This window comes from Bactrocera latifrons, unplaced genomic scaffold, assembly GCF_001853355.1.
Source record: "Bactrocera latifrons isolate USDA-ARS-PBARC rearing strain unplaced genomic scaffold, ASM185335v1 scaffold_77, whole genome shotgun sequence".
Classification (NCBI taxonomy): Eukaryota; Metazoa; Arthropoda; class Insecta; order Diptera; family Tephritidae; genus Bactrocera; species Bactrocera latifrons.
The window spans coordinates 1199994-1213659 of NW_017537456.1; the positions used below are offsets into that span (position 1 = coordinate 1199994).

The 13666-nt window shown below is 35.5% G+C and overlaps 1 protein-coding gene across 4 annotated transcripts in view; it reads left to right on the plus strand.

Moving 5' to 3' along the window:
• The window catches only part of LOC108976532 (probable serine/threonine-protein kinase nek3), a 56749-nt gene that overhangs the window by 2274 nt on the left and 40809 nt on the right, over positions 1–13666 (plus strand). The window contains exon 2 of one of the 4 annotated variants that reach the window (XM_018945711.1): positions 821–1068. In XM_018945711.1, the coding sequence (XP_018801256.1) occupies positions 1053–1068 (16 nt within the window). In that variant the 5' untranslated portion in view covers positions 821–1052. The remainder of the gene's footprint in view (positions 1–820; positions 1069–13666) is intronic. The other 3 variants (XM_018945710.1, XM_018945712.1, XM_018945714.1) reach the window with 3 other exon arrangements.

Below are 13666 nucleotides of genomic sequence, written 5' to 3' on the forward strand. Positions count from 1 at the left end.
TTAACTTTCTTAAGTACTGCATTTTCAACTACTGATTTTCTTTTTTTTTTTTTATTACACTGTATAAAAGTTTCAACAATAAAACATATTCAAATAAATATATTTTCTCATTAGCAAGAACATTAAAGTAAGTTTTATTTTTGAAACCACGTGAAAAATATGGACATTTCAGTAATGCTATTAAACTGTAACTAATTATTTCATATTAGCCTTAGTGGCGGCTAGAAATAACATAATAACACCAACTTTTTATGAAGAGAAAACTCTATACATAATATTAACTTAAACAATTAAAACAACCAAGCAAATAAAAACTACTCCTTCATATTTACATTACAACGTAATTAAGGGCGTCAAGAATATAACCAACTTTAATAGTTAACAAAGTAGCGAAGTGGCATGAAACAAGCTTTCAAATAGCAAAAGGCTAAAAGTGGCAAAAAAAGCTAATAAAAATCATAATAAAAACCAATGAGAACGCTAAAAACATAAAAACCAACAAAATAAGTGTACAACATACATAAACATTTATTCGAGTACCGAACATGAAATGAGCCACAGCGGCAGACAATGTGAGGCAAACGTGCCACACTCGCCGCGCAGGCGCTTTGCACCTAACAAATAATCTGTTTAACTTGGCGGTTTTCCCTTAAATTTTTTTATACGATTTATTTTTGTTTTTGTCTTTCGCCGATTTGTTGTTGTTGCTGTTATTATTATTTATTTAGTTGTTTTCGCTTTTGCTTTTGCATTGAACATTTGCTGAGTGAAAATGAAAAGGCAACTTGTGCCTTATTCTGTGATTATATCAAATTCACAGCGCAATAACGGCAACAGCAAAGATTAGCGCACGACCAACACACACACACACACACATTTTCATAGCTACATATAGCCATACTTATATAAGGAAAAATAACTTTAGAAAAATATCACACCGAGAAAGAGTGTAACTTTAACTAAATCAAAGAAATCGAGTGCAAGAAGATTCAAAACAATAACAAACAACAATAATAACACCAGCGGCATACATCAAGCCAGCAGTGACAGAAATGCGACCTTTTAAAGGTGAGTCCAAGGCGACCTTTATCATTACATACACTGTTAGATATATATTTATAGTAAGCCACAAAATATATTTATGCACTGTGACCTCTGTGTACCTTAAGTTTTAACTGCTACACTAACTGCTCAAAATATTTGTAGAAAAATATTAAACGTTTGTAATTGCTAAGAGTTTGACGCCCGATACTTCGTATTATCATAGAGTGGTAACCAGCTCTTAGAAATATTTAAGCTTCATTTTCTTGCACACTAGTTTAATAATAAAGTTGGTATCACTAACTTAATTAGATTTTATATAATTTAAAAAGCATTTACGCGTATACTGTCAAACATATCGAGGAATCGATATCATTTAAGCTGACATTTATTTTGCAAGATGTGTTAAAAAAATTGTAAAATTTTCTGCATTTTATTTCGAAATTATTTTTTCTATCTTACATTAGAAAAATCTGAGGACATGAGACAAAATAACATATATAATAGGTGATAAAAAAGTAATCACCTTCAGATGTAATACACTTATTTTCATAAACCCTTTTTGAACGACCTTCAGCGAACTTCGATCGACTGAAAACATGTTCCACGGGGTTCATTTCATTTGTGGCTTTAAATTCGGTCACAATCGCGGCTCGATGGTATGATGCATTATCATCGTGTAAAATCCATCAATTTTTATTCCACAATTCCGGCCGTTCTGATGGAAGTTCTCACACACCCCTCAAAATACGATCAACTAGAACTCCTTATTGACCGTCTGCTCCTCCGAAAACTCAAAAACAAAAAAAAAAAATTAGCATATCTTACATTTTTGAACGGCCTCGGTGTGTTTCTTTTATATCGGCTTGTTTTTTCCCCTCCATTCTTTGTCTTATGTCGATGTCAAGATCACAAACGCATGTCGCATTGACGGTTACGAGTATAATGCTCTCCAGGAATAAGGGATCGGAAGTCGCACGATCAAACCTGTCAAAAGAGACCCGTTTACGCTTTCTTTTTGAAGAAAATTCAGTTTTATCCTGATGAGTCAAGCAAGAACGGGTTTTATACCGAAAATCCAACAAAATCTTTGTATTGTGGCGTGAGATCTTAACGAATTTCATTTTTTTAATATTTTCATCAAATGAAGAGGTTGAAGAGCGTTCAAAATAAGGCATGTCTTCATCGATTTCGCGACTGTCTTTATGTTTTTTGTTAAAACTGAGTCGCCCTAAGACTTTTCCTATATTCGCAACGATTCTGTACACGAAATTTAGTTAGGAATACAAAACTTGAGACAAATTGTAAACAGAGAGGTAAAATATTTGCTTTATTTCATTAAAACGCCTCTTATGAGCATGTATTTTATAGTTTTCTAGTTTATATTTTTTTTAAAAGAACAAAACGTAATCTGCCATCATGTACCGATCTCATCAACTATGATACAGTTCGTTCATAACTTTTAGTTCTTAGTGGTGCAGCTCTAATGTTCCTTACCATAGATCTTCGCTTATCCGCACATCTTTTCAGATGGTTGCGGAGATAATTTATAATGATTCCCGTACTTGCTCGTAAAGTCAATAAGTTTGTAGTCATACTTTACTTAATTTCTTCATTATTGGGTGCTTTATATTTGCCAAGGAAGTTATCGGCTAGCGACACTAAACTTCTCGAAGCTTCATTTTCTGGAATAGTCAAAACTTTGCTAATCAAGCTTAATTTTATCACTTATCACATCCCAGGGTTCATTTTGAAAACATAACTTTGACGTAGATATTTCAAACACGACTTCCACTGGTAGAAACTCCATGACTTTCGAAATCAAAAAGAAATTTTCATTGAGTAAGAGAGTACATGTTTTAGACAGCTCGTCTAAATATTGTATCTCCACGCTTGATATATTAAAACTATAAGACCCTATAAAGTGTATACATATACATATAAATGTCTCTCTGTCTGTATACATACGAACTAGTCCCTCAGTTTTTAAGATATCGTTTTGAAATTTTGCGTCATTTTCTCTACAACAAGCAGCTCATTTGTCGGAATTGCCAATATCGGACCACTATAACATATAGCTGCCATACAATCTGAGAGATCGGAATGAAGTTCTTGTATGGAAAACTTTCACATTTCACAATGTATTTTCACAAAACTTGGCACAGGCTATTTTCTAAAGCAACAATGTAATATCCGAAGAAATTGTTCAGATCGGTTGACGATAGCATATACCTGCCATACAAACTGAACGATCGCAATGAAGTTCTTGTATGGAAAACTTTCACATTTGACGTGGTATCTTCACGAAATTTGGCATGGATTACTGCTTAAGGTAACAATATAATCTTATTTTCTTGCTTTCGTATAATTTCGGTAAAATGACGAAAAAGACCGGAAAAATAAATTTACTTCTTAGAAGCTTATAATTGATCAAAGTATAAGATAGGCAAGAATGAAAAAAACAAGAACACATTCAATAGTTTCATGAATGAATTCTCAATCTGAGCACTCTAAACCATCAAAATCTGCTTAAATCCAAGACATAAAAAAAATTAAATTGAATTATTTTCATCTTTCAATTTATATTTGCCTTAACAGAATGTAGATGAAAACTGTAATTAGGTATATGATAAAACTAGATTTGGAAGAGGCGCAGAATTTGTCATTTGCCTAAGAAGGTAAATTCTCCCTCGCTAGCACTGCTCGAAAGAAATTAATATCATAAGGAAAATATGTGGAAACAACTTTCTTAATTCCTCCCAATTCCACATAATTTGGCGGTGCACTGTTAGCACTAACAACAACAATATTTGATGCTTAACAGGCATTAAATAGCAGTAACAGTTGTAAATAGCAATGCTTAACCCGTCAAAGCGACAAAACCAGCTCTGCAAGTTTGTGACTTTGTCGCCTTCAACACCGCCTTGTAGTTGTTATTGTTGTTATTAAAAAATTTGCAGCGAATTGAAAATTTTGAAAGGTTACGACGCCACTCTGTTGGCGACTGTATGCTGCAACAAATGCAGCAGCAAAAACAAACCTACTAACAATAAAATAAGAAATAGAAATGAGCATATCCTCAATGCGCTTGCGAGCGAAAAACCCGCTTAAAACAAAAAGCAAAGTTTGGCAAATGAAGCAGCAAACAAAGCAACGAACGCCAGCAGCAGCAACAGTTAAACAACTGTAAACATTTATGACACTAACATGCATACACACGCTCACACTTGTTGGCGCATCAAGCAGCTGATCAAGCAGCCAGACCCGTTTGCCGACAAACACACAGCGTTGCGCTTGCACTTGCTCGCCACCGTGCATTCTAATTGTTGCGTTATTCATAGCTGTTGGCAATGTACCATCGCGAACAAACTGACGCTGCACAGTTATGCGTGTACATGTGCTTACACATACTCATACAGAAATTGTCTGATTATTGCTTTATGGCACATTAGAAACCTTGCAGCGTCTGCGTGATCTTATTTTCTGCTGTCCAATCACATACCATCACATCTCGTCTTTCGTTGAACTTAATTGCACAAATATGGACATATAGTACATATGTTCATTTAAAATAAATCTGCAACCAATTCGTGGTGAATGTGTATACCTCAAAGCATTTGAAGCAGCAAATTCATTTAAGTCATAAAATTCTGCATTTTACTACAATCCAACCATAAAATTTATTTGTTTAGATAACATTTATGGTCATGTATCGAAATTGCGTAAGTGCTCTTGAGCGCATGCGCACTATTTGAGATCTTTTAGTCGTATTTGATATTGGTTCTGATCATAGGCTGGCTGAAATGTTCGTTTTGTTAAAAAAAAAAAGTAATATTAAAATTTAATTTTCAGCATAAAATCCACAGAGCTTGGAATTTCTAGTTTTCCATAATACGATCGTTTTTTAGGTTTCAAAATGGCCATAAACTCTGTAGCTATTTCTTCATTGCCGCTTTTGAAATCTGAGAACAGCTAAAATCGACTGGAAACTTGAAAATATAGGAGATGTTGAATATGTGCCTGGCTTTATTGCTTTCCTTATATTCATAAACCCTAGTCATCCCAAATGATTTTGAATATTTTTCTTACTTCTACCTCTTTCGGACGTGTTCTTAGTTGACCTTTTGGCTTTACGAAATTTAACAAAAACAATTCCGATTTACTCAACTTTTTTTATAGCATGATTCCTCAAACCACTTTTTGGTGTTAACAACAGTTATCAATGTTTTTTAAAGAATTTGTTTAAGTGCCAAGCCTAGCATCCCTCAGAAGGCCAAATTTCAGAAACTAATTGCTACACAGCTGTAGAATTTGAGAATTTGAATTTGAGGACTGGGTGTTATTACAACACATATGAATTCACTTTTCCGCGCTCATGGAAAAATACAATTTTTTTGTTCTGAATGATAATTTATTTATAGAAAAATTATGGTCAGATGCTGAAAATGCTGTTTAATAAATCCATCGAATCCTGGTCCGGACTTTCTTGTATCAGTTTTTTCTAGCATAATTGATTGTTAATATGAATACTGAATATTTTTCCAATCCTCGATACACTTTTCACCAGCATTTTATGGCATGGCCTTCGACTCCTGCAGTAAATTTCGTTTTATCTCTTCTTTGTGAAAAAAGCAGCAAACATGTTGCAACTAAAAGACTATTTTCGCCGGCACCAATGGTAATATGGCGTAAATCATAAACCTGTAAAATGAGTAAAAGAAGAAGAGAGATGGTATACTATTATGCAATGGAGCGCCCATTCAACAAATGTTGCAAACCTTTGTGAACATTTGGTATAAGGATGTACAAAAAATATAAAATTTGTGTCATTATGACAGGTTTTTCATATAATTAAAACAAAATGCTTTAAATTCTTTCCCCTCTCGTATTTCTATATATTTTTCGAAGTTGCAGTTTTTGTCTTTTTAGTGACAGCATATTCTCAGCCATTATCATTTCTTGGAAATATTTAGTTTCCGCAGTCATAGAGAGTAGCATAGAGAGAAATTAAAAGGCGTTAAGCGGTAATAGAAATTCGTCCCTATCCAAGATCCTTCACATCATGCAACATTTAAATTTGTTTCTGCAGACATTACTTTTAACAGATTTATGAGATATTCAATTTTACTATAAACTGACGCCGAGCTTCCGTCAAATTAGCAGTCTTTTAAAAAAAGTTTGAATAGTGATTATGCCGCTATCACAAAAGCAACAAGAAAACACAATACTCTATTTTATTCCAAAATAACGGCTCATCTCTAGCTTTTTTTTATCATCTTGAAGGAAGCTAGTTGCGGAATTCCAATATGTAGATTAGAGCTGGTTGAGGGGCCAAAAAACAGAAAAATTTCATATGCGAGAAATATTGTTGTCTAAAAATAGTTTCGAGAGTATGATTTTAAGGCGAAGTTTTTTAGAGATTATAAAAACTTTTTCGTTAGTTGTTGAGATATTCGAATGAAATTTAATGCGAATTTTCATTTAATTAATTATTTGTCCAAATCGGTCAACTATACCGCGTATCCCCTTTACAAGCGATTATTCAGATTTTCAACTTCTCCTTAAAAATCGATGGTTCGAAACGGGGTTTGACCCATAGTCTGTTAGGCAAATTTGTTCAGCATGATCCATAGAACATTTCTCACATATGCGATTTTATAGATACCTTGACTAAATCGGAATATAATGTAATATGATGAAGCAGCTATTTGCGCGTTAGGCGTTATATTCGCTAATCCGATATATTCATGTTTTGTAAACAAATTCCAAACACATTTTTCCACTAATCTCCTCAAAAGCCAAATAAAAACTCTTATATAGATACGTATATACTCGAATATGCAATTCTATATTTGCCTATGATTTAGTGCCATGTATTTTGTTTGCTAAGACTCACATTACTCAAATAATCTCTTACTCGTTTAACTCCTGATTATTCGCAATTACTTACTATTTTTTACTACGTTTTGCTTATTTTAATTTTAAGCTGAAATTTATTACTTTTTTGAAAAAGTAAGTGCTTACACATATTATACAAATCGTCAGTGTTTGATTATTGTTATTGATATTATTCGGTAAATTTAACGAATGAAAATTTAAATTAAAGCTTCTCGTTTACGACAGAAGATCCAAACTACATATTTTTATACTTTTTAGAAAAATCGTAAAATAAAAATAAAAAAATATAAAAAAAAAATTAAAAAAATATTTTCGTAATAAAAATTTGGGGTTTCTTATTGAACCATTTTTGTTAAAAAAGTAACTGACTGAGTTGTTACTGAGTACAATATCAATTTCTTTGACTTCAGTTGTTTTTTTTTTTTTTTTCGTTCACCTCAATATTACTAAGAGCTAACTGAATCTATATCAGTATACTAATAATACTAGATTACATCCATATTTCATATTTCTCTTTTTAATTACACATCTAACTAACCGTTTATCTGCCTAAACTGAACCATTTTGAACACTTCGGTGTTGTTTGAGTGGCCTAATTAAACTTAATACCAATTAAACGACACCGCTTTAAAAAATACGCAAAGCAAATAGCATCGAGTTTGTTACTTAAGTCTTTTGTGTCGCCTTCAGCAACTAACGAGAGCAGCCAGCTTTCAATCCAATATGAAATTTTGGGAATTGTGAATGGGCCGTAGCGGCCTTGAACTCTGTGCATCGTAGCAGTGCACGCACACACATACGCGTCACTTTGTTTGTGTGTAGGTGAACTGCTTGGCGGCGGTAAGATCGCAAAACCACGTGCCACAGTTGCAAAACCACAATCTGCCAATCAACAGCAGCCAACAGCCACCGTCACCGCCACTATCGGCAGCAAAAGCTGGCAGTGATGCTGGCGCGCGGCGGTTACGGCATTCGCCGCCATTGCCGACAATTATTGCTTGCAACATGAGACCCCGCAATGCCAACAGACAGAAAATAATGCGCAGTTTAAGCAGAGGTCGCCGTCGCCGCGCCGCCAGCAAATAAATGCTCACCAAAACCGCGGCAATAAAAGATTATGAACTTAAAATTGTGCTTAATGATAGGCAAGCGGCAAATGCGGTTGGTGTGGCGCTCTTGGCGACACAGAAAACTTAACACAATCATTACGCTGCAACAGTAAAAAATTGCCATTGCCCGTGCATGTGTTTATGCGCGTGAGGCTATTTTTGTTTCACCTACAACTTGTTTAAGTGGTTAGCTAAAGCTCCTCACAACTTCTTGAACACTCTCCGATTTTATGGAATTTTTATGAATTTTCGGTGGAAACTCTGGCCAAACATTAATTTAATCAACGCAACTAATAATTATGAAGAAAAGAAGCTAAGTGCTTTATGCAAATATGCTCAATTATGCAAAAGCGTGAATAAATTAAGTTATTTTGGGAAACTTGCGCCGAGGAAAATTTTAATTTGTGGGAAAAGTGTGTGGATTGCATAAAGAAATCGCGTTGAAGGGAAATATTTATTTCGCAACGTGCAGATAAGTACTTGAATGAATTCATTTTCGGCGTTAAGCAATAAAAAATAATAATGTAAATTTTATACACATAATACTGCCATAAAGCAGTGATTGCTAAATAATATTTTACTGATTTTTCGAAAATATTCAAGATTTTGCTCAAGCACGCGAGGTTTTCGCAAAAGCTTTATACATTCCAATTTTTATTTTAAAACAAATATTTTTTGTATGAAGCCCAAACTCATGAAAGGTAAATTATTTAAACTCAATGCTTATGAAAAAAATTATTTAAAAAAAATGATAATCTCACCTCGTTATTTAGCGCATCGTAATATTCTTTCTGACATTACCATAAATAATAAAGCTAATAAGATTAGAATTTTCTTAAATATTTTATGTAACATAATATGACATTCAAAAAACTCCAATGACTCATATTTAATGAGTTACAACTTCACCGTGATTTACATAGTCATCTCTTTAGGTTGTGGACCCGAGTACTGTCAATCGATATAGTTATAAAACATATACATATGTGGTCACTCTGATGATCATTCATTAACTGTCGCCTTTCATTGCTGTCATTGGCTTTCCCGCATTCACATGTCTTCTGTTGAGCAGCAGAGTGCCGTTATATAAGCTCTATTACCTGCTCTATTATGTTAGAACCTTTTATGCTTATCGTCGGGTCTTCGATGTGGTCCTGTATCGCAGTATAATCCATCCACTGTGCGATAGCTGTGACCCCGGTAGTAGCCTGAGCTCAGCCTTACCCTTTTTCAACAATTGTCAATTAAACAATTCAATCAAATTAGATAGTGCCATGTTAGTAAACTTTCAGAGCCCTTTTTGCAATTCATGCCATGTATGCATACCTGCTTGTTGAGCTGGAGAGGGATTGACTGCACCGAGACTCAGCTAAATTTAAAACATTTTTTTCACTTAAGACAAATGTAAATTCCCTCTTTCCCGGAGTCTAATTGCAGGTCAATGTCTGTTCTAACTAGTTCACCTACTTCACAGTTGCCAGAAATATCTATGCCTATCAATGTCCTGAGTTCTTGCAGTTTTATTGTGAAATGGGATATTAGATGCATTAATAGATCAATTCATTATTTTATTATCAAGAAATTAAATTGCATTTAAAACCTTTCCAAAACGATCTACGAAACTTGGCTATGAAACTATTCCTTTATGTTACAGGGAGAACTACCGCAATTGAAAAAAATTTCTTTAATAGCAACAAAAACATTTAGCAGACGATATGTATCAGCCTCCCAAAAATCTGGCCTCACATAAACGTGAATAGCGTCAGTCGCATTCATTGCATTTTATTATTTGCAAATTTGTTGCAACGCCGCAGATAAAAATCAGCGTAAAAATGCCGGAGCAAAGCAAATGCGAACAAAATGGAAAGAATAACACTGGAGATGAAAATCGGCAGAATCATATAACTATAGCGCAAGCAAAGCTGGGCGCTTTGAAGACCCAGAAGAACGCCAACAATGCCGCAACGCAACTTGCGGCGGAAATTCCGGCTGCGCATATTTTGTTTATTGTGGCTGCGTCGCGGCAACAAAGCGCAGAAACAAAAACAACAATGCGAACCACAAGGCAAACAGCCTTTATGCCGGTCGCCATTACTGAGCTGGCTCACGCCTGAAAATTGCAAATCCACCCAGCTATGCTGCGCCAACGTTTGTAGAATATTTTTACATTGTTGTTGTTATTATTTTTATGGCGTAGAATCTATTTACCCATTTTTATGCTGCGGCTCAATGTTGCTGCCATGCCACGGCGCGCAATTTGTTGTTGCTGCCGGATGAGAATGCGGTTATAACACAGCGTCATCAAGCGAGTTCACACACGTTCACTTCAACGTATTTGAATATACTTTTTGTTGTTGTTGTGTTTATTTGAGCAATTTCGGCAATTTGATTGCTTTTTCATATGTTATTATTGTTTTTGTTGCTGTTTTTGTTTGCAAATCGTAGCGGCATTTGCGTAAAATTTGGCGCTTTCTTGTTGTTGTTGTTTACACATTGTAATCGCTGTGCCGCTTTATGCACAACTACACTTTTGTGGCAACTGACGCCTCTGGTGTCAAGTCGGGTTCGTTGCTTAAGTCTTTTGTGTAGTCGAATAAAGCGGCATTGAATCGCATCGAAGACAGACAAATTAGCAAAGAGTCGCTTCGCGTTGCCGAACTCTTTGTTTGAATATTGTGTAGTGAATTAAAATCCCTAATGAGTATTGATAATTAAGTTTATTGAAAGAAGAAAATTTATACGATAATTGCCTGTTGTCGGTGCTTATAAAACGGCGAAGTAAATTTGAGTTGTTTGTTTTGAAACTCAAGCCAAATAATTAAAAATTTCAACACACATTCATGTAAAATAAATCTTATAAAATATTGGACACTTCTTCTGATCATATAGTGTTAGTATATATTATCTCATACTTACAAACAAAAGCCGAGTTTCCTATATAGTAACATTCCGTGCTCTTACATAGAAGGCACTAAAGCAACGGGGTTTTCAATAGAGACGCTACAAAAATACACTGATAGGGACAGCAAAAGACGCCAGATTTTTCCCCGCTTTTTTGACCTTTCTCTTCAGTAAAGTTTGCAACTTCGTCATGGAAAGATATACGATTCAACAACGAGTCGAAATTTTTTTAATTTATTTCCGAAATTCAGAGTCAATGGCCTCAACTTTAAGGCCTCTACGCCCAATTTACGGTCGTCATAATCGCCCTGTCAGATCAACAATTGAGCGCCTAAAGGAAAAATAATGTCGAAAATTCAAAACGATTCGTGCAGTAGCCTTGAAGTTGTGGGAAAACGCTTTAATGTTCCAACTCAATTTAGACAATACATTCTAGAGTTATTATGCATTCATTCATTCACTCAAGATGAAATAAATGGAAAAAAATTATAAGGAGTGATCCAAGTAGTAGTACTTTCTTCATGTTTTCAGTTCTTCAGTTGTTTCAAGCTGAAATGTTATTATTGTTCACTACTGTTTGGCATTTCAACACGAAAAGACTTGATTGACCACCAATATCGTGTGATATCGCACGCTTAGGCTTTTTTCTGTGGAAATATGTAATTGTGAGCCTAAAAAAATAACATTGCGCGTCTATTCGAATGAAAAAAGTTACTCACCTTTAAATAAATGGATCCAGCGCAGACACCTCTGCGCATGTGTATTAAACGATTGAAAATAGGTCACTCAGCAGCGAATAGGCACATGCACTCATCGACCTACTAGCAATCTAGGAATTTTCTCACAACTCATTAAACAAACTAAAGCAAAGGCGTATTGTATTAAACTCAAAACAAAAACAACAGGTGAAAACACATACCCAACAATTGAATAAGAAAACAAAGAGAAATTGCAAACCTTGTGAGTGGAATTGCAAAAGCGCAAAGAAAGGCACGCACCCACACGGATATGACACAGAGTATTACCTGCGTCTGCCACAAGCGATGCGTAAAAACGGCAATTAGCTTTTTTTCTACCAACGAAATCGGCATGTGAACATCGCGGCTGCAACACTTGGCTGAAATCGAATCACCTACAAGACAACGCGAGTAAATAAACAAACCGTTGACATGATAATAATGCAAGCAACAAACAAATCGCCGGACAACAAAAACATTTCGCTCGCGTGAGCAATGAAACGAACAGCCAATGGCAAATCGTGTGCGCAGCAAGTCAACAAAAAACAAAACATGAAAACTAAAATAAAAAAATAAAAAATATTAATGAAATAAATAAAAAATATGTGTGCGAAAAAAAAGCTGGTGTTGAAATCGACACAAAAGTCAACGGCAAAACCATCAATAATGGCGTACAAATACCAACTGCCAGCTCACCTTGTTTCCCAGCGCCCACACGATTGCATCGCACCGTTAGTTAGTCATCGGCTCGATCGTTATTTACACTTCATTAATCAGGCAAAACATTGATCGCTGCAATGCGAGGCGGATGGGCGTCTTGTTGATGTTGTTTGTCTACAACGACACGGTTAAAGTGTTATCTTCAGTTGTTGTTGCTAGTTTTGTTTTTGCTTTTTTTTTTTTTTTTTTTTTTTTGTTTTTTTTTTTTTTTTTTTGCTTTGCTGCGTTGCAAGTGCGTTGCAACCTGTTGGTTAGAGCCGGGGTGATGCCTCGAATAAGGTCGTCTCACAGTGGGATTTTTGAAGTTGGTGAGGGAGTGTGTTGCGGAGGAAGCTACAATTTACTGTTGTGTGAAACGACGCGTGTTTAACTGTATTGTAGCATGGCCAATTTTTTGTTAGAGGCTGTTTCTAGCTAACTTTGGATTGCTAGGATTTTTTGTGTTGTAGTCACGCCGTGTAGGGGTCAAACTATCACCATTTTTTAAAATGACAAAAAAATGTGATGAAACATTTTTGAACCCAACTTTGAAATTTGCACATTAGTCGCAATATTTTAATTCAAATCTTTCGTGTAGTGTTATCATTAGATAGCACCACCAACATACAGGGTTTGTCCGGAAAGTAATAGGTCTGAGTCGATTAAAAAAAATTTATTAAACCAATCGTTACAATTCTTTAAAACTTTTTAGACAAAATGGACTCCTTCTGCATCGATGTAGCGCAGCCAGCGCGATTTCCAAGCATTGAAGGAGTCACGGAAAGCATTCTACGGAATAGAATCTGTCGTAATGTGAGCATTTTGCCATTCATCGGCCTTTTCAGGCAAGTAAACAAAAAATGTCCGGCGGAACCAAAAAAAGAGCGTCTGCGGAAGCTTTGGTATGCCGGCCTTGATTAAGTATCTGTTCACAAGAAAGCCGGTGTGAGCCGGGGCGTTGTCGTGGTGCAACTTCCAATCTTTCGTTTGAGTCTCTTGAGGACTTCTACGACAAACTTGGTGTTGAAGGTTTGTCCAGGAGGAACAAATTCCTGGTGGATGATGCCTTTGAAGTCAAAAAAGAGAATGAGCATCGTTTTCACTTTTGATTTGCTCATTCATCAGTGACCTAATGAAGAAGGCGTGATGGCCATCACGACGGAGAATTTTTCCAAGTGCTATGATGACTGGAAAATTTGTTGGCATAAGTGTATTGCAGCGAAAAGGACCATAAATCTTCCGCAGCGCCTTTTTATCGAAAACTCGCAACGTCGACTCATC